The sequence below is a fragment of the Lampris incognitus genome, chromosome 6 (genome assembly GCF_029633865.1).
Source record: "Lampris incognitus isolate fLamInc1 chromosome 6, fLamInc1.hap2, whole genome shotgun sequence".
In the NCBI taxonomy this organism is placed as follows: domain Eukaryota; kingdom Metazoa; phylum Chordata; class Actinopteri; order Lampriformes; family Lampridae; genus Lampris; species Lampris incognitus.
The window spans coordinates 6,507,738-6,528,919 of NC_079216.1; the positions used below are offsets into that span (position 1 = coordinate 6,507,738).

Sequence of the window (21,182 nt, forward strand, 5' to 3'; positions counted from 1 at the left end):
GTCGCCAGCCGCTTCTTTTCACCTGACAGTGAGGAGTTTCCCCAGGGGGACGTAGCATGTGGGGGGATCACGCTATTCCCCCCAGTCCCCCCACAGGCGCCCCGACCGACCAGAGGAGGCGCTAGTGTGGTGACCAGGACACATACCCACATCCGGCTTCCCTTCCGCAGACACGGCCAATTGTGTCTGTAGGGACGCCGGACCAAGCCGGAGGTAACGCGGGGATTCGAACCGGTGAGCCCCGTGCTGGTAGGCAACGGAATAGACCGCCACGCTACCTGGAGGATCATCTTATGTTACATTTTTTATGAAGATCTCAAACCATTCAGTGTGACAAATATCTAAAAACAGAGGTGATCAGGAAGGGGGCAAATATTATTTCAGGGCACTGTGTGTATGTATATATATATAGAACTGTGTGTGAGGTCCTGTCCTCCTGTCACCATATAAGCCAGCATGTTCTATCAAACCCTGCACTTGGGAGAATATTTCCAGCCACCAGGTTTCTGCAGGATGTAGAAGACACATTCTGATACATCTGACTTGCTGACAGGGCTACGACCAAGAATCGACTAATCTACTGACTGCTTTCTGATTAATCGTTTCATCTGATACAAATCAAAAATAGCTCGCCCGGGTAGCGTAGTGGTCTACTCTGTTGCCTACCAGCACGGGGCTCGTCGGTTCGAATCCCCCGTGTTACCTCCGGCTTGGTCGGGCGTCCCTAGAGACACAATCGGCCGTGTCTGCGGGTGGGAAGCTGGATGTGGGTGTGTTTCCTGGTCGCTGCACTAGCGCCTCATCTGGTTGGTCGGGGGCGCCTGTTTGGGGGAGGGGGGACTGGGGGGAATAGCGTGATCCTCCCACGTGCTACGTCCCCCTGGTGAAACCCCTCACTGTCAGGTGAAAAGAAGCAGCTGGCGACTCCACATGTATGGGAGGAGGCATGTGGTAGTCTGTAGTCCTCCCCGGGTCGGCAGAGGGGGGTGGGGCAGCGGCCGGGACGGCTCGGAAGAGTGGGGTAATTTTTATAATGAAATGAGTCAGAGGAAGGTAAGCAAATGAAACAGCAACCAACACTGGTATTTTTACTTGATGACTGACCCAAACAATCGGCGACCAAAATTGTAATTGATTAATTTCGGATCATCTTTATTCTCAGGGCAACATGTGCGCCACTCCGGACGTCTTCGCCCACCTCACTCACCTCCTGATGAACCTTGCAGGAGGCAAACTGTGTGCCGTTCTGGAGGTCGGTGAACTATCACACACTCGTACGAAACAAAGGCAAAATGGCCTCTGACCTACTGTACTCACATCCATCTGAACGTCTTCCAGGGAGGCTACAACTTGACCTCTCTCGCCCAGTCCGTGTGTCAGACCGTCCAGACCCTGCTCGGAGATCCGGTGCCTCAGCCAGCAGAGCTGGGCGGTCCCTGTGGAAGGTCGGCCTTTGGTGTCCATCAAATGTGTTACGTGTGTTCGCATGAAGTATGAAACTTGGCAGTTTTCTCGCCGTTTGAAAACTGTGTTGAATCTCTGTCCTTTGCTTGTCTCTTCCAGCGCGCTCGAGTCGGTGCATTGTGTCCGATCGGCTCACAGGCGGTTCTGGTCCTGTCTTAGGCATGCAGGTAAAACCCAGACAGGTTGAATTACAGCGGAGGCACTGAATCAGAATCAGAAACACTTGATTTGTCACTTCATGCACTTGTGCGCATGAAGTGAAACTTCCCTCACCCGTAATGTTGACCTGTCTCCCTTAATCGTCCTCATTCACATCACCGTTAGTAACAGTTTGTGGACGCCGTATCAGTATCCTCTCTCAGGTCGTACCGAGTCTTCTGTGATAAAATGAACGCATCACTCCCGACAAGCCGGTCTGTCTAGCTGTACTGGTCCGACTCATATTCCAGCCATGCTGAAAATCCCCGTCAAGCAAAGCCAGACATGCTCATTAGCATGGGCTGCTATGCTAAGCGCTAACCCGCCCGCTAGTTAGCAGTGTTGCCTTCTCCTTTAATGGATTTAATATTATATGATCATTTGCATGTTAGTAATAGATAATAATCATAATCATAATAATGGATTTCATTCATACAGCACTTTTCTAGATGCCATAAGCACTTCACATTGATGGAGGGAAACTCACCTCAACCACCACCAATGTGCAGCACCACCTGGGTGATGCGCGGCAGCCATTTTGCACCAGAACGCTCACCACACACCACCTTGAGGTGGAGAGGGAGGAGTCATTGAGCCAGTTACATGGGGGGGATGATTAGGTGGCCAGATGGAGAGAGCCAGCTTGGGAATTTTGCCAGGACACCGGGGAATGCCCTATTCTTTGTGATAAGTGCCATGGGATCTTTACTGACCACAGTGAGACGGGACCTCGGTTTGACGTCTCATCCGAAGGACGGCGTCTCCTACAGCACAGTTTCCCCGTCACTGCACTGGGGCGTTGGGATTTGATGTTGCTTTTATTAGGGCCAGAGGGAAGACTGCCCCCTACTGGCCCACCAACACCACTTCCGGCAGGAATTCACCTTCCCTGGGAGGTCTCCCATCCAAGTATTAGCCAAGTCCACACCTGCTTAGCTTCCGTCATTTGGCAGAGCCAGGGTACATGTCGGTATGGCTGCTGACTAAACAGATAGTCTAAAACAGAACATCTAACATAGAACAGAACACAATGTAGAGTTTATAGATAGGCTATCCTGTTTTTCTTTTTCCTTGGTCTACAGTTGTCCTACCTGTCCTTAACATTGAGCCTTACACAACTTCATCTTCCTATTAAGTACAACTGTACTTGACTGATCATAAATACAAAAAAACTATGAATTTACACTTTACCGCAACCTCAAACATTAATTCCCATCCGCTTTTAAGCCGACCCGCCTGCCTCTCAGCTCAGCACCGAGCGCCGCAAAGCCTCGGGGAAGGAGAACAACGGTGAGGAAGGTGACGACGAACAGGAGGAGGAAACGGAGGAGGGGAGGGCGGAGCAGGTGTCGTGGCCGGAGCCCCCGCGTCGTGTCTCGCCTCCCGTCCGCACCGCCGTGGTCCTCCCTGACGGCGTGGCGTGCCCCGATGGAAGTACGCCGTTCGGCCCCCAGCGGTCACATGACCCACCCACCGCCGACACACACGGGTAACGTAGACCTCTTCCATACCTACAGATGTGAATCGAGCTGGGCAGGATATGATGTGGGTCTGGTGACATGAGACTAGGTGTGTTGTGGGGCTGTGGTTGTGGTCCTATGCTGGTATAACTCAAATGTTGTCGTTTCCTGGTCTTAAAGGCTGCATTGCAGTAAAGCGAGACAGTTTCCTGAACTTATCCCGCTGTTTTAGTGGCCCCTCGTGATGACCTGCCCGGTCATCATATCCACATGACTAATGATCATTTATCAGCATGTACTGCTGTGAAATATCTCGTCAAATCACCCAAAATATGTCATACCGAGGTGTTCAGTCTAAAATGTCCTGATATTTGATTTTGTCAGCATTGCCCGAGATGTGACTACACACACACACACACACACACACACACACTGTGATGAGTAAAACCACTTACACCTTCGTTGTTTTTATTAGCAAAAGTACAGAAGAGAGTCTGATCGGTTTTTCATCCTTTGCAGCCGTTGCATCGCCCTCGTCGAGAAAATGGTGAAAAACGAGGTACAACCTGTGCGTTTGGGTCTTTTCTGGTGTTGTGTTCAAAATTTGGACCTTGTGTTGAATGCTTGAAACGGCTCCTCGTGCTTTTCATGACTGCATCAAGGAGTTGGCTCTTCAGTCTGTCAACATAACATGTCATTTTAAGTAGTTTGTTTTAGGCAGCACGGTGGCGCAGTGGTTAGCACGGTCGCCTCACAGCAAGAAGGTTCTGGGTTCGAGCCCCGGGGTAGTCCAACCTTGGGGGTCGTCCCGGGTCGTCCTCTGTGTGGAGTTTGCATGTTCTCCCCGTGTCTGTGTGGGTTTCCTCCGGGGGCTCCGGTTTCCTCCCACAGCCCAAAGACATGTAGGTCAGGTGGATCGGCCGTACTAAATTGTCCCTAGGTGTGTGTGTGTGTGTGTGTTGGCCCTGTGATGGCCTGCCAGCCTGTCCAGGGTGTCTCCCCACTTGCTGCCCAGTGACTGCTGGGATAGGCTCCAGCATCCCTGAGCAGGATGAGCAGTTTAGATGATGGATGGATGGACGAATGTTGAATGCTGTGTCTCGTTCTAATTTTTGGAGATTTTGATTATTTAAAAAAAAAAATTTTTTTTAATGTTTTGCTTTGGGTAACCTGTCAATCTCGTATCAGATCCGCAACGGCTTGGCGCTGGTCGGTGACGTCTCCATGACGATGACTTGTGTTGCTCAGCACGCCGCAGCATCAATCACAAGCCGGTACAGTGTTACAGACCCCCCCCCCTTCTGGCCTCATTTACAGTTGAACATTTTAATGTCTACTCTGCGTTAATGTAACCACCAGTTGGGTCGTCCGGGTAGCGTAGCGGTCTATTCCGTTGCCTACCAACACGGGGATCGGTGGTTCGAGTCCCCGTGTTGCCTCCGGCTTGGTCGGGCATCCCAACAGACGCAATTGGCCGTGTCTGCGGGTGAGAAGCCGGATGTGGGTATGTGTCCTGGTCGGTGCACTAGCGCCTCCTCTGGTCAGTCAGGGCGCCTGTTCGGGGGGGAGGGGGAACTCGGGGGAATAGCGTGATCCTCCCACGCGCTGCGTCCCCCTGGCGAAACTCCTCACTGTCAGGTGAAAAGAAGCGGCTGGCGACTCCACATGTATCGGAGGAGACGTGGTAGTCTGCAGCCCTCCCCGGATCGGCAGAGGGGGTGGAGCAGAGACCGGGACGGCTCGGAAGGGTGGGGTCATTGGCCGGATGCAATTGGGGAGAAAAGGGGGAAAAACAAATAACCACAACGTACACTCATTTTGAGAGTGTGTGCTCCTCGCAGGGTTTTTCTGGTGCTTGTCGGAGACGGCTCGGTGCCGGCTCACATCACACAGGATGGGTGAGTACCTTCAGTCGGTTTTCCCTTTAACGTGGTGATGAATGTTCTCTCTCTCTCTCTCTCTCTCTCTCTCTCTCTCTCTCTCTCTCTCTCTCGACAAACGTTGTGTCCAGATGAACCGATTCAACGTTCTGTGATTCTCTTGTTGTACTTTTGTAAGAAAAACCACACGAGGCCAAATCCAGAGTGGTGCATTTGACAGCGTTGTGTTGTTACTGTAGGAAGACGCTGCTGGTGCAGATCAGCCGCAAGGAGCCAGAGGGGCAGAAATCCAAACACCGCATTCCAGTCTGTCTGAAGGAGGTATTAGCAGTGATAATTTGTCTGAGCGACCGTGATCGGCGTTCCCACACATGCCGGAAAACCAGGAAATGTCATACACCAGGTTTCCGTTCATGGAAGACACCTGGAAAAATGATAACTTTTAATTAAAAGTATCGTGAAATTGTGTTTGAGTTCTCGGAAAATCACAGTCACACAGTCCATTTATGCCCCTTTTCCACTGCATGGTACCGGCTCGACTCGACTCAACTCTACTCGCTTTTTTTGGTTTCCATTGGGCAGAAGTTAGGGATGGTACCTGGTACTTTTTTTGGTACCACCTGTGTTGAGGTTCCAAGTGGGCTGAACCGATACTAAAAGGTGACATGAAAATACCACTCTAAATAAAAAAAAACTAAATAAATAAAATATATATGTATTTATTTAAATATAAATAAAATCTTTAAAAAAAAAACTAGTCAACACACCCACTGATGACCAGCGGGGCTTCGCCGTGAGGGGATACTATCTGCAGCGGAAAATGAAATCCCAAAAAGTAAAGCGAGTAGAGTCAGATACAGTAGAGTCGAGTTGAGTCGGTACCATGCAGCGGAAAAGGGGCATTAGAGACTGTTGAGACTTCTACGATAGTTAATGCTGAATAATATGACCTTCTGTCAGCAACGCCTGCCATGGATATCCAGGATAGTCATGGAAAATGTCCTTGAAAAGTCCTGGAAACTGGTCTCCTAAAACATATTGTGTGTGTGTGTGGGGGGGGGGCATGTACATTATATAGCTGGTATGTTTTCCATGACATGTGTACATGTGTGCACAGGGCTGTGGTGACACGGCAGGGTTCATGCAGGCCGTGCTGGGCCTCCTGCTGCCTGTAGCGTACGAGTTCGACCCCGGCGTGGTGCTGCTGGCCCGCGGGCCGGACAGCGGGGTGGAGGAGGGAACCTGGCAGCACCTCACCTGTCTGCTGCAGGGCGTGGCACTGGGACACACACTGGTGCTGTTGCAGGTGAGTGAAGTGTTGGGAGTCGAACAGCGGCCTCAGTAGATTCTCTTAAAGCATGACGTGAAGTACAAGCCCAGATAAGAATCAGGGATCAGGAACACTTTATTTGTCATTTCATTTTGTTTCCCTCAGCCCACAGCAGTGCAACACAAAGACAAAAACACATATCCAAAAACACATGTATCCTAACTAACACATATATCTTAATTAAACAGCAACAAAAAAAATCACTGTCCAGGAGAACGAACAACAGCCAGGATGACCAAATGCACAGGGGTGTAAAAGTAATCAGCTTAAACTACGTCCGAAACTTATACCGACTCTTTTCCCTCTTGTGTGTAGCTGGATTGGTTGGGGTGAATTTTCATTCTGATGAGAAGTTGCATTAAAAGATCGCTAACAATCGTTAGCTAAGCCATACTTGTTCATGATGTCTACAAACTACGCGTGCACACAACAACTTTTGTTATTATTATTATTATTGTTTAGGTAACACTTTAGTATGGGGAACATATTCTAAGTAACAAAAACTTAATTACTAGTGAATTAGTAATGATCAAGATGTCACTTTAGTATGGGGAACATATTCTAAGTAACAAAAACTTAATTACTAGTGAATTAGTAATGATCAAGATGTCACTTTAGTATGGGGAACATATTCTAAGTAACAAAAACTTAATTTAGAGTAATGTAACACTATGAACACTTGTAGTTTTGTGTGTTGTTATGTAAGAACAGAGCATATTCATTAAGTGTTAGTAAGGGAGAATAACTCTTCTGGTGGTACTACCACCTTATAAAGGCCATACTAAGCAAAGCGTATTGAGATGGTACTACTAATAAGCAATACTTCTGAGGTTATAGAGGGAAAACTCATAGTTAATGGCTTACTGGTTGTATAATAAGGCCATGCAGAATAAGGCATTAATGAGTACGTAATAATGACCAATGAAGAGCCAATATGTTGCTAGTTTGCATGCTAATACGCACCTAATTAATGGTGTATATGTTCCCCATACTAAAGTGTTACCATTGTTTATTCTTATTCTTATTACTTGAAAGAATATCATCAAAGTGTCAATGCAATGTTTTTCAGGTAGCATTGCCAACATGTCTGGTTACAGATGCACCATGACTACCAGCGAGGTGCTGCAGGACTATCATCAAAGTGTCAATGGAATACTAAAAATAGTATTGTATATAACAATATTTACGCTTCCGGTGTGGGACAGTTGCGGTGGCCTGACCCAGCACCGTCCATGCAGTGTCTTTGTCCACATCTGTGTTTAAGTTTGTGTCTTGGTTTGATGGCGGGGAGAGCTGGCGCTGGATGGGCTGGGAGAGTTTGATCTGCTGTGCCCTGTGGGCCCAGCGACCACGGCCCTGCCTGGATCTGCGCCCGAAGAGGAAACACCGAGGGCGGTCTGACAGGACGCGGAAGTGGGGCAGGCTAAGCTAACTGCTAGCCCATGGCACAAAAAAAAATACAACAAGATTGGAAAACACGGTTTCCATTGGACTAGATCTTGAGAGTGATGGAGACGGAAACAGAAACTGTTCTAAGAAGGTTCTGGGTCTAACAAGAAGACTTTAATGTGTGTGTGTGTGTGTGTGTGTGTGTGTGTGTGTTATGTATTTGTTTTTTAGGAAAATGAAAGGGCATCTATCAGCCCCACAGCTGCCTCCCTCCTGGGGAACCCTGCTCCCTCCCTGGGGCCCCTTGGAGCCCGTCTACCGGATGATGTGGAGGCGCTGGAGAGACTGAGACGAATGCTGCAGGCCCACTGGAAGCTACTCCAGACTACAGGTAAACAACCAAACAAACAAGTCTCAGCAGTTTAAAATCGTCTCTCAAGTAATTAAAGGTGTTAATATGATTATCTTATAACTTGCTGTAATGTGCCATTCTGTTTGAATCCTGACAGCAGGCTCGACGTTGTGAGAAACAGCAACACGTCTCTGTGAGCAAGATGGGCAAATCCCAGCGGAGACGCATTGTGTCCACCGTCTCCTGCAGCTGCTGCCTACCTAGCTAGCTAGTTAGCTAGCTGAGGAAACCACTCGGCTGGCCTTGCTCCTGTGTTTTTGACGGCATGGATCTGTTGGTCAGTATTTTATACTTAAGGGAAGCCAAATTATTACACACAGCACCTTTAAATAAACTGGACCGTGCAGGTTGTTGGTTGTGTACTGTTCAATAAAGACTCTGGACTGAGTCCACGTTTGGCTGACTAAAAGAAGACTGAATTCACAAGCCTGTAAGTCATCGCAACGGTAAATCATGTCACAAAAGCTCAATGCAGGTATGATTTAAGGGCCTCAACTGATTTTGTGGGAAATAACTACAGGATGGGTTGACTTGGTCGTGGCTAAGGGTCATGCCTTTGTTTGTTTTATCATTTTTCTTCTTCTTTGCTTTAATTGGTCAGTCATACTTCTGACTGGTCTGTGTATTACCAAGTGAACTTGTACCTGCTGCGTACTTAGTGGATTTAGTTGATTTTGAGGTAACACTTTAGTATGGGGAACGTAGTCACCATTAATTGGGTGCTTATTAGCATGCAAATTAGCAACATATTGGCTCTTAATTGGTCATTATTACGTACTCGTTAATGCCTTATTCTGCATGGCCTTATTATACAGCCAGTAAGCCATTAACTATGAGTTTTCCCTCTATAAGCTCAGAAGTATTGCTTATTAGTAGTACCATCTCAATATGCTTTGCTTAGTATGGCCTTTATAAGGTGGTAGTACCACAAGAAGAGTTATTCTCCCTTACTAACACTTAATGAATATGCTCTGTTCTTACATAACAACACACAAAACTACAAGTGTTCATAGTGTTACATTACTCTAAATTAAGTTTTTGTTACTTAGAATATGTTCTCCACACTAAAGTGACAGCTTGATCATTACTAATTCACTAGTAATTAAGTTTTTTTATGTTCCCCATACTACAGTGTTACCGATTTTGATGTATTTTATGACTGAATTCATTCGCCCCTTGCACTTTGTTCTTCCCGCGCTCCGAAGAGACTTCTGAGGATCTGCACACTTCCGGATCCCACCGCTGCCACCGGTTATTTTCTTGCCCGGTGCGGGATTCGATACGGGGTGTACTGCACCACAAGGCGACGTCACTAACCGCTCGGCTAAAGGGTCAGACCCGTTAGCTAGGGGGCTAACGTGTCTTATTAGTAGTTTACAAAATGTTAATTTCGGTGTCAATCGTTTCTTAACAGACATACTAACATATGCAGTGCATCAATATCTTATTTGGGTATTTATCTTGACGGAATGCGGCCGTCAATTTGACCGCCCGTGGTCGTTTTAGGTAGGAGTGAAATCCTGGTCGTTGATGGTCGAACTGAAGGTTGATCTCATGATCAAATAGGAGGCGTGTGAAAGAAGAAAAAGATAAGATAAACAGACACGTGTAGCCATCCTGCTTAGGACCCGTTGACCTTTCACGTGGTCTCGCACATCCCTGTTTTTAATTATGCATTCCTGTGTTAATGACTGTGACGACCTCCTTTTCTTTCTACAACTGAATAAAGACTGTGGCTCTTGGCCCCCTCCCCGATCCCTCCTTTAAATAAGCATCCGTCTGCCCCGCCAGAGGCAGCCTGGCCCTCGTTCTGCCCCACCGGCACCGCTCCTCATACGCAGCATGATCCCATGAAGAGCAGAGCTCGTCTGGTACAGGTCAGCATCAAACCTGTGTCGTTCACATCTGGACGCGTCACAGCTGCCGCAGCACGTGTAGACAGCTGCGTCCTCGTGCCGCGCCTGCCGGTGCATGCAGTCACGGTGGGACCGGCTCCCTGAACAGGGAAAGGACCCGTTTCCTCTCAGTACGAGTTGCCCTATAGGGTACCCCATTCCCCCTCGGGGGTGAATAAAGTATTCGGATTCTGATGCTGATTCTGACTGAAGTGAAGGCCTGCGCCCTCTAGTGGTTGCCTTCTCGCCGGTGGAAAAGTCTTCCATTTTCTATCGATCAGTTTTGGAGAGTTGATTACAAATCCATAATAGACTAGATATTGGAGTCGCATGGGGGCTTTTACGGTATGTAGAGCAATGGGAATATATTGTGAAATATATCAAAAGTCGTTGTAAACAGTCAGTTTTGTCCAATTGCACAAAGATAGAATCAATCAAAGTTGACTCAGATCATATTTATTTATTTGGCGTTGCTGCGTTGATATTGCAGTGTGTGTGTGTGTATGTGTGTGTGTGTGTGTGTGTGTGTGTGTGTGTGTGTGTGTGTGTGTGTGTGTGTGTATGCAGTTTCACACTGGTAGGAGTGCTGCCACCAGATAACACCTCCGTTGCGTTCCCTTTCTGTTGCTGGCGTTGTTGTTGATGATGAAGATGAGATGATGATGATTACGATAACCGGTTATGGGGTTTTCACACCACCCTGGTGGTCACCGGTGTTATCCCTCATCCAGCCACTGTGCGGCGCTGTGAGGGGCATTTGGCCGGTGCGCGATGCCCCCCCTCCTCCCGCGTGTGACTTCTTTCGGTCCAATTGAAAGCGCTCTTCCTCTTTTTGTCTGCCCCCATTGTGTGGTTATCCGCGCGTGCGCGCGCGCGCGCCTCCCCTGCCCTCGTCATCCTCCAGCAGCCTGAATGAATCAAAGTGAGTCGGACCTCGTGAGGCAGACAAAACGGGAACGGAGATGTCCGGGACCCAGTCCAGAGCCGCGACCCAGCACCCCTCCAGGATGAGGAAGGAGGAATCTTTCCTGGGCAAGCTAGGAGGAACCCTGGCGAGGAAGAAGAAGTCTAAAGAAGGTAAAGAGATTAGGAGTCACTTTGTGGTAGCCGACGCGTCCCCCCCGGTGCGCTTCTGTCCATGGTGCTGCAGTGGCGTCCGCGGACACGTTGACAGATGACCGCTTTATTTACAATGGAGCCTTTTTCAATGACGTCCGTCCTTCCATCCTTACATCCATCCTTCCTTCCATCCTTCCATCCATCCATGAGGTAAACGACGAGCGATAAGTTTGGAGTCCCATCTAGTTAAGACAGTTGTCTTTATAAATGCCCATTAATGACGTATTAGCGATGGCGCCAGATGTTATCTCTCAATGATTTCCATGTTTCTGTGCTCTTACGCTTACCCCGGACCTCCTTTTATTGTCTTTTACTGTCTTCTGCTGTCTTCTATTGTCTTAGTGGAGACTCTAGAAGTGAAAGACGAGACAGGCCCGCGTGCAGGCATCTACATGATGCAGTGGACATAAATAGAAAGGTGACGGCTCTCAGCAGGGCTTCAGGGCTGCTGATGGAGGGAACACTTTTCTCCTTCATTCCTTCTTCAACCGCCAGCATTGTAGGTGGTATTGTTGGGACAGGGGTGTAGGTGGTATTGTTGGGACAGGGGTGTAGGTGGTATTGTTGGGACAGGGGTGTAGGTGGTATTGTTGGGACAGGGGTGTAGGTGGTATTGTTGGGACAGGGGTGTAGGTGGTATTGTTGGGACAGGAGTGTAGGTGGTATTGTTGGGACAGGAGTGTAGGTGGTATTGTTGGGACAGGGGTGTAGGTGGTATTGTTGGGACGGGGGTGTAGGTGGTATTGTTGGGACAGGAGTGTAGGTGGTGTTGTTGGGACAGGAGTGTAGGTGGTATTGTTGGGGTAGGGGTGTAGGTGGTATTGTTGGGGTAGGGGTGTAGGTGGTATTGTTGGGACAGGGGTGTAGGTGGTATTGTTGGGACAGGGGTGTAGGTGGTATTGTTGGGACAGGGGTGTAGGTGGTATTGTTGGGACAGGGGTGTAGGTGGTATTGTTGGGGTAGGGGTGTAGGTGGTATTGTTGGGACAGGGGTGTAGGTGGTATTGTTGGGACAGGAGTGTAGGTGGTATTGTTGGGACAGGAGTGTAGGTGGTATTGTTGGGACAGGGGTGTAGGTGGTATTGTTGGGACGGGGGTGTAGGTGGTATTGTTGGGACAGGAGTGTAGGTGGTGTTGTTGGGACAGGAGTGTAGGTGGTATTGTTGGGACAGGGGTGTAGGTGGTGTTGTTGGGACAGGGGTGTAGGTGGTATTGTTGGGACAGGAGTGTAGGTGGTATTGTTGGGACAGGAGTGTAGGTGGTATTGTTGGGACAGGAGTGTAGGTGGTGTTGTTGGGACAGGGGTGTAGGTGGTATTGTTGGGACAGGGGTGTAGGTGGTATTGTTGGGACGGGGGTGTAGGTGGTATTGTTGGGACAGGAGTGTAGGTGGTGTTGTTGGGACAGGAGTGTAGGTGGTATTGTTGGGACAGGGGTGTAGGTGGTGTTGTTGGGACAGGGGTGTAGGTGGTATTGTTGGGACAGGAGTGTAGGTGGTATTGTTGGGACAGGAGTGTAGGTGGTATTGTTGGGACAGGAGTGTAGGTGGTGTTGTTGGGACAGGGGTGTAGGTGGTATTGTTGGGACAGGGGTGTAGGTGGTATTGTTGGGACAGGGGTGTAGGTGGTATTGTTGGGACAGGAGTCTAGGTCGTATTGTTGGGACAGGGGTGTAGGTGGTATTGTTGGGACAGGAGTGTAGGTGGTATTGTTGGGACAGGGGTGTAGGTCGTATTGTTGGGACAGGGGTGTAGGTGGTATTGTTGGGACAGGAGTGTAGGTGGTATTTTTGGGACAGGGGTGTAGGTGGTATTGTTGGGGTAGGGGTGTAGGTGGTATTGTTGGGACAGGGGTGTAGGTGGTATTGTTGGGACAGGGGTGTAGGTGGTATTGTTGGGACAGGGGTGTAGGTGGTATTGTTGGGACAGGGGTGTAGGTGGTATTGTTGGGGTAGGGGTGTAGGTGGTATTGTTGGGACAGGGGTGTAGGTGGTATTGTTGGGACAGGAGTGTAGGTGGTATTGTTGGGACAGGAGTGTAGGTGGTATTGTTGGGACAGGGGTGTAGGTGGTATTGTTGGGACGGGGGTGTAGGTGGTATTGTTGGGACAGGAGTGTAGGTGGTGTTGTTGGGACAGGAGTGTAGGTGGTATTGTTGGGACAGGGGTGTAGGTGGTGTTGTTGGGACAGGGGTGTAGGTGGTATTGTTGGGACAGGAGTGTAGGTGGTATTGTTGGGACAGGAGTGTAGGTGGTATTGTTGGGACAGGAGTGTAGGTGGTGTTGTTGGGACAGGGGTGTAGGTGGTATTGTTGGGACAGGGGTGTAGGTGGTATTGTTGGGACAGGAGTGTAGGTGGTATTGTTGGGACAGGAGTCTAGGTCGTATTGTTGGGACAGGGGTGTAGGTGGTATTGTTGGGACAGGAGTGTAGGTGGTATTTTTGGGACAGGGGTGTAGGTGGTATTGTTGGGGTAGGGGTGTAGGTGGTATTGTTGGGACAGGGGTGTAGGTGGTATTGTTGGGACAGGGGTGTAGGTGGTATTGTTGGGACAGGGGTGTAGGTGGTATTGTTGGGACAGGGGTGTAGGTCGTATTGTTGGGACAGGGTGTAGGTCGTATTTTTGGGACAGGAATGTAGGTGGTATTGTTGGGACAGGGGTGTAGGTGGTATTGTTGGGACAGGGGTGTAGGTCGTATTGTTGGGACAGGGTGTAGGTCGTATTTTTGGGACAGGAATGTAGGTGGTATTGTTGGGACAGGGGTGTAGGTGGTATTGTTGGGACAGGGGTGTAGGTGGTATTGTTGGGACAGGGGTGTAGGTGGTATTGTTGGGACAGGGGTGTAGGTGGTATTGTTGGGACAGGAGTGTAGGTGGTATTGTTGGGACAGGGGTGTAGGTGGTATTGTTGGGGTAGGGGTGTAGGTGGTATTGTTGGGACAGGGGTGTAGGTGGTGTTGTTGGGACAGGGGTGTAGGTCGTATTGTTGGGACGTGTGTAGGTGGTATTGTTGGGAGAGGGGTGTAGGTGGTATTGTTGGGACAGGGGTGTAGGTCGTATTGTTGGGACAGGAGTGTAGGTGGTATTGTTGGGACAGGGGTGTAGGTCGTATTGTTGGGACAGGGGTGTAGGTGGTATTGTTGGGACAGGGGTGTAGGTGGTATTGTTGGGACAGGGGTGTAGGTGGTATTGTTGGGACAGGAGTGTAGGTGGTATTGTTGGGACAGGAGTGTAGGTGGTATTGTTGGGGTAGGGGTGTAGGTGGTATTGTTGGGACAGGGGTGTAGGTGGTATTGTTGGGACAGGAGTGTAGGTGCTATTGTTGGGACAGGAGTGTAGGTGGTATTGTTGGGACAGGAGTGTAGGTGGTATTTTTGGGACAGGGGTGTAGGTGGTATTGTTGGGGTAGGGGTGTAGGTGGTATTGTTGGGACAGGGGTGTAGGTGGTATTGTTGGGACAGGGGTGTAGGTGGTATTGTTGGGACAGGGGTGTAGGTGGTATTGTTGGGACAGGGGTGTAGGTCGTATTGTTGGGACAGGGTGTAGGTCGTATTTTTGGGACAGGAATGTAGGTGGTATTGTTGGGACAGGGGTGTAGGTGGTATTGTTGGGACAGGGGTGTAGGTCGTATTGTTGGGACAGGGTGTAGGTCGTATTTTTGGGACAGGAATGTAGGTGGTATTGTTGGGACAGGGGTGTAGGTGGTATTGTTGGGACAGGGGTGTAGGTGGTATTGTTGGGACAGGGGTGTAGGTGGTATTGTTGGGACAGGGGTGTAGGTGGTATTGTTGGGGTAGGGGTGTAGGTGGTATTGTTGGGACTGGAGTGTAGGTGGTATTGTTGGGACAGGGGTGTAGGTGGTATTGTTGGGACAGGGGTGTAGGTGGTATTGTTGGGACAGGGGTGTAGGTGGTATTGTTGGGACAGGAGTGTAGGTGGTATTGTTGGGACAGGGGTGTAGGTGGTATTGTTGGGGTAGGGGTGTAGGTGGTATTGTTGGGACAGGGGTGTAGGTGGTGTTGTTGGGACAGGGGTGTAGGTCGTATTGTTGGGACGTGTGTAGGTGGTATTGTTGGGAGAGGGGTGTAGGTGGTATTGTTGGGACAGGGGTGTAGGTGGTATTGTTGGGACAGGGGTGTAGGTGGTATTGTTGGGACAGGAGTGTAGGTGGTGTTGTTGGGACAGGGGTGTAGGTGGTATTGTTGGGGTAGGGGTGTAGGTGGTGTTGTTGGGACAGGGGTGTAGGTGGTATTGTTGGGACAGGGGTGTAGGTGGTATTGTTGGGGTAGGGGTGTAGGTGGTATTGTTGGGACACGGGTGTAGGTAGTATTATTGGGGTAGGGGTGTAGGTGGTATTGTTGGGACAGGGGTGTAGGTGCTATTGTTGGGACAGGGGTGTAGGTGCTATTGTTGGGGTAGGAGTGTAGGTGGTATTGTTGGGACAGGAGTGTAGGTGGTATTGTTGGGACAGGAGTGTAGGTGGTGTTGTTGGGACAGGGGTGTAGGTGGTATTGTTGGGGTAGGGGTGTAGGTGGTGTTGTTGGGACAGGGGTGTAGGTGGTATTGTTGGGACAGGAGTGTAGGTGGTATTGTTGGGACAGGAGTGTAGGTGGTATTGTTGGGACAGGAGTGTAGGTGGTATTGTTGGGACAGGGGTGTAGGTGGTATTGTTGGGACAGGGGTGTAGGTGGTATTGTTGGGACAGGAGTGTAGGTGGTATTGTTGGGACAGGGGTGTAGGTGGTATTGTTGGGACAGGGGTGTAGGTGGTATTGTTGGGACAGGGGTGTAGGTGGTATTGTTGGGACAGGGGTGTAGGTGGTATTGTTGGGACAGGAGTGTAGGTGGTATTGTTGGGACAGGGGTGTAGGTGGTATTGTTGGGACAGGAGTCTAGGTCGTATTGTTGGGACAGGGGTGTAGGTGGTGTTGTTGGGACAGGGGTGTAGGTGGTATTGTTGGGACAGGAGTGTAGGTGGTATTGTTGGGACAGGAGTGTAGGTGGTATTGTTGGGACAGGGGTGTAGGTGGTATTGTTGGGACAGGAGTGTAGGTGGTATTGTTGGGACAGGGGTGTAGGTGGTATTGTTGGGGTAGGGGTGTAGGTGGTATTGTTGGGACAGGAGTGTAGGTGGTATTGTTGGGACAGGGGTGTAGGTGGTGTTGCTGGGACAGGGGTGTAGGTGGTATTGTTGGGACAGGGGTGTAGGTGGTGTTGCTGGGACAGGGGTGTAGGTGGTGTTGCTGGGACAGGGGTGTAGGTGGTGTTGCTGGGACAGGGGTGTAGGTGGTATTGTTGGGACAGGAGTGTAGGTGGTATTGTTGGGACAGGGGTGTAGGTGGTATTGTTGGGACAGGGGTGTAGGTGGTGTTGCTGGGACAGGGGTGTAGGTGGTGTTGCTGGGACAGGGGTGTAGGTGGTGTTGCTGGGACAGGGGTGTAGGTGGTATTGTTGGGACAGGAGTGTAGGTGGTATTGTTGGGGCAGGGGTGTAGGTGGTGTTGCTGGGACAGGGGTGTAGGTGGTGTTGCTGGGACAGGGGTGTAGGTGGTGTTGCTGGGACAGGGGTGTAGGTGGTATTGTTGGGACAGGAGTGTAGGTGGTATTGTTGGGGTAGGGGTGTAGGTGGTGTTGTTCGGACAGGGGTGTAGGTGGTGTTGCTGGGACAGGGGTGTAGGTGGTGTTGCTGGGACAGGGGTGTAGGTGGTGTTGCTGGGACAGGGGTGTAGGTGGTATTGTTGGGGTAGGGTTTGTTTTCAAAGGAAAAAAACAAACTTTAGTTTCCAAGCCTTTTCAGCAGCTCTCCATTGTCTGTGGGGGTAAACGGACAGCTGCAACGTGGAAGAGAGCCATGTGTGTGTGTGTCTGTGTGTGTCTGCGTGTGTGTGTGTGCGTGCGTGTGTCAGCAGGTGTGTGTTGCGTCTCGGCCATGTGTTTGTCATTCCCCCATAAAACGGAGCTGCTGGCAGGGAGGAGGGAAACGCCGATTGCTCAGCAAACTGCCGCCACCCCTCTCAGCACTTCTCCAGGTGATGTGGTCAATTAATCGTGCGGCAGGAAAAGAGGAGGTTCCTGCAGGAGTAATGTCCCCCTACCACCCACACGTGCGCACACACGTGCGCGCGCGCGCGCGCACGCACTCACACTGCGTGGTGAAGGTGGAGTCGTGCACGCGGGTTCTGCCGGAGATCTTCATAGCGCTCAAGTCAGAGATACGCACGTGGCTGCGGCATATAAGCGGCCTGCCTCTTATTGGCAGTTAGAACGTTTACCGACGAGCATGCGCGGCTTGCAGCCTGCTCCCCGTGGTGCTTTCAGTTACTTTTGGGTGTGGCGCGCGCTTTCAGGATCACACCCATCTGCTGCAAGTTACCACCGGGCTCTTCACTTTCCACTCTTTTCTTCTGAATAATTGTCTGAGGGCAGAGCTGTAATTTTCCCCTCATAGAGAGTCTGTTTTTTTTTGTGTTTTTTTTAATGGCACCCAGTTTACTGTTCGTACCTGCCGCGCTGGGGCTTTTGCTGAGGGGAGCACGGAAACGTCAACTGTGAGAGGCAATATCAGATGTGAAGGCAGCATCTGGAGCCGGCTGAGCAACCCCGGTTAGGATTTAGACTGCACTGAGGATGAATATATAGTTCTGCGTTTTCTTATCTTCTGTCTTCACAGAGGTCAGATCACTCGAGTTGCAGACGTGTACGTCGAGGGTTGTGTGTGTGTGTTTCTTCTGATTAGCCCACAGGAAGTGAATGTGTTTAGGACAAAATAAGACCCAAGTCACCCCAGCAGCAATGAAGGTTGCAGTAATAATAGTTTTGTTCAACTGCAAGTCACTTCCTTATTAGCGTTAAAAGAACAGGACGAGTCTTTTCATACCCGCTGCAGTGCATCTTAGGCGGGGCGACGGCCATCACTTCAACAGGGGTCTGGCAAGGCTGTCCGCTGACAAGAGTAAGTTGTAAGCTGTTTTCTATCACGGGTCTACACAGGGAATTTGGAGAACGAATGCAAAACACGACGAAATATACCTAGCAAGTGCACAGCCTTTCTAATGTAAAATAGCACAGGAATATTGTGTTGTGTGTGTGCTTCTGATCTGACTCTTCTTAATTCTAACCTGTGGGGTTTCTGGTCCGGACAGTTACCTCGCTCTTAGGCCGCGAACTCTTCCTTGGACGATAAATAAAGTTCGACTTTTGTTGGTCGCCAGAGTTTGTGCACACGAGGAATGTGCACTTTGTGTTTCACACGGGAAACACAAAGGACGTAACACAACTTTGTAAAGTAATAAGAGATGATGTGTACCACTATCTGGTCGGCCGGGGAATACCAAGTGGGTCAGGAAGTAAAAGGTATTTAGGGCAGGATCGGCGTCCTTGAGTTTGAAATCGGAAAACTACATAAAGAACTTCTGCACAGTCGGAAAATCCTCAGATAGCGGGTCTCTGTTAACCCATAAAGGAAGTGTTCATATTCAATGCATATGTTTTGAACCGTGTGGAAATTGCCGGCCGATACCGACTCCCGATTATTTAAGGAACAGTCCAACGCAGAAAACAATACAGATTGTTTCTGCTTTCACGGGTCTGCTTAAAATCTTTCCATTCTAAAAAAAACCAAAAAACCCTCACAATTTTAGTTTAAGCAACAAATTATTTATTTTCACAATATTTATCCATATTTCCTCCAGTTGATGATGCCTCCTGAAGTATGGAAAATAAAGTCCTCTCCAGAATGCTGCAGTCCGTCCGTGCACAACGCGGACAGCTTGCTCGTCACGCGGTAGAGCTGGGCAATACAGCAATATTGCACCGATCTCGGGGTATGAGAGTAGATATCATCTGGGATGCTGGACATGGTAATATGTCGTAAGTGTTGTCTTCTCCTGGTTTTAAAAGACGTCTGTTATATTATTTATCTGGCTGTTTGGACATCATACCCACATTACTAATGAGTGTTTATCAAAAATATAATTGTGTAAATCTTTTGTGAGAGCACCAATAGTCATCGCTACAATATCATCAAAATATCGATATTGAGGTTATCGGTCCAACATATCGCGATATTTGAGTTTGTCCATATCGCCCTATCACTCGGTGCCTGAGGCATCGTTGGTCGGTGTCATTAGTTCCCCCCCCCCCGATATGATTTTGATTGACAGGCCATAATCAGAGCTAACCAGATGCCAGTTATTTGCCACTACACTGATGTCATGGCTAACATCTGAGGGGCTCCGCACTGAAGGATCCCAAAGAATAAGGCTGCCATGCAGGCGCCCGACCGGACAGTCCGGCTTTCAAATGATTTTTCAGGGGTTGGATCGAAAAAGTCAGCTGGTCAAAAACTTGAGTATTTTATTCCCGCCCTTTTTCTCCCAACTTGTATCCCCACTCTTCCGAGCCGTCCCCGTCTCTGCTCCACCCTCTCTGCCGATCCGGGGAGGGCTGCAGGCTACCACATGCCCCCCCCCCCATACATGTGGAGTTGCCAGCTGCTTCTGGGAGGATCACGCTATTCCCCCCAGTCCCCCAACCCTCCGAACAGGCGCCCATACCGACCAGAGGGGGCGCTAGTGCAGCGACCAGGACACATACCCACATCCGGCCCTGTGCATGACTGTAGTCCACTGACTTCCGGTTTCTACTGCAGCGGTCATACCAGTTTCCTGGTGGAGTGTGCGGTTGACAATGGCATGTTTTCCGCGATGCCTGCCAGATTTGCCATGGATAAATGTCAACCACACGCACAGAATTCTCGACAAACTTTCACCTGCACCTCCCCCTAACACGATCATGAGGATGAGGATCCTCATCCTCATGATCGTGGACGTAACTTGATATGTGCCACTTGAAACCTTTCACCCGGCTGCTGGTAGGTGCAGGCGGAAGTGTGTGGGCAGTTTGCCCATGGCAAATCTGGCAGGCATCGCGAAAAGCATGCCATTGTCAAGCGCACACGCCAACAGGAAACTGGTATGACCGCTGCAGTAGAAACCGGAAGTCAGTGGACTGCAGTTCTGCACGGAAGCCATTGTGTCTGCAGGGAGGCCCGACCAAGCCGGAGGCAACACGTGTGGAAAACTTGAGTAGTTTTTTTTTTATATATCCGAAACCTACAAAGCAGAAGCTGCCTAACGGAAGAGAAGCACCCTTTAGAGAAGCGTTTGTGTACACACAGGTGAGGGGTGGACGACGGGCTGTCGATGAGCAATGACGTCCAGCAGCCTGAACGCGTGCAAAGGAGGCGGTGTTCGAGGATATCGGGGCAGAAAGGAGATCCCCTGCTCCCTGCGTCATCTGTATTTTTAGAAGTACTGCTGTTGGTGGTATTCGGTGCTGCAGGTTGTGGCTCTAGTTGCTCCTGTTCGGGGTTATTATTCTACCCCTGCCACTCTTCCCCCTGCTATGTCTACACAGGTGTGTAAATACCACACGTAGGGAGTCTTGCACCCCGACGGACATACGTGCATGTTCCCCAGAGGCGGTTATAACGGGTGTCCGGTGGTTGTTAGTCAGTGTGTGGGTGTAAATAACCGAGGCTATATTTAAGGCCCAGTCAGTCCTCCCTTATACTCCCGCATTATTTATATCCGGCCCTCTGTGTCACAGTAAAACCACCCCCCTCCCCTCTTCCCCCCCCCCCCCTCCTCCCCCCGGAGACACATGGAACCAATGAAGAGGAGGCGCATTCCAATCCGGTGTGTGCTTTTGTGTACACTTAAAACAGATTATATGTGTTTCCTCAACTCCCCGCACAGAGCGAATATGCGGTCATGGCAGAGAGGTGACTGTTTTTTTTTTATCATTTCTGATAGTGCAAAGCTGGTTTTGGTAGAACCGTGGAGCCAGGCTACCTGCAGCGAAGCCGGTGGGAGGTGGGCGCCGCCGTCGTCCTCGGGCCCTGGTTAGTATTGGATTAGTGTAATTCTGTTAAAAGCAATGCGTCCGCTGCACGATTGATGGTCTAATGCAGCAAAATCGATTAAAGCCCCCACGCCGTGCACGCCGTGCACGCCCTCGTCGTGAGGGGTGGAGTTATTCCT

General features: G+C 49.8%; 2 protein-coding genes across 2 annotated transcripts in view; both read left to right on the forward strand.

Moving 5' to 3' along the window:
• The window catches only part of hdac10 (histone deacetylase 10), a 15,918-nt gene extending 5,785 nt beyond the window's left edge, over positions 1-10,133 (forward strand). The window contains exons 11-20 of the mRNA XM_056281685.1: positions 1,163-1,252; positions 1,339-1,445; positions 1,564-1,631; positions 2,890-3,151; positions 3,642-3,681; positions 5,134-5,153; positions 5,242-5,323; positions 6,120-6,308; positions 7,953-8,112; positions 9,925-10,133. Coding sequence (XP_056137660.1) covers positions 1,163-1,252; positions 1,339-1,445; positions 1,564-1,631; positions 2,890-3,151; positions 3,642-3,681; positions 5,134-5,153; positions 5,242-5,323; positions 6,120-6,308; positions 7,953-8,112; positions 9,925-10,133 — 1,227 coding nt within the window. The remainder of the gene's footprint in view (positions 1-1,162; positions 1,253-1,338; positions 1,446-1,563; positions 1,632-2,889; positions 3,152-3,641; positions 3,682-5,133; positions 5,154-5,241; positions 5,324-6,119; positions 6,309-7,952; positions 8,113-9,924) is intronic.
• Positions 10,134-10,945: 812 nt separating this feature from the next.
• The window catches only part of LOC130113975 (beta-parvin-like), a 47,883-nt gene continuing 37,646 nt past the window's right edge, over positions 10,946-21,182 (forward strand). Inside the window, exon 1 of the mRNA XM_056281689.1 lies at positions 10,946-11,105. Within this exon, the coding sequence (XP_056137664.1) occupies positions 10,991-11,105 (115 nt within the window). The 5' untranslated portion in view covers positions 10,946-10,990. The remainder of the gene's footprint in view (positions 11,106-21,182) is intronic.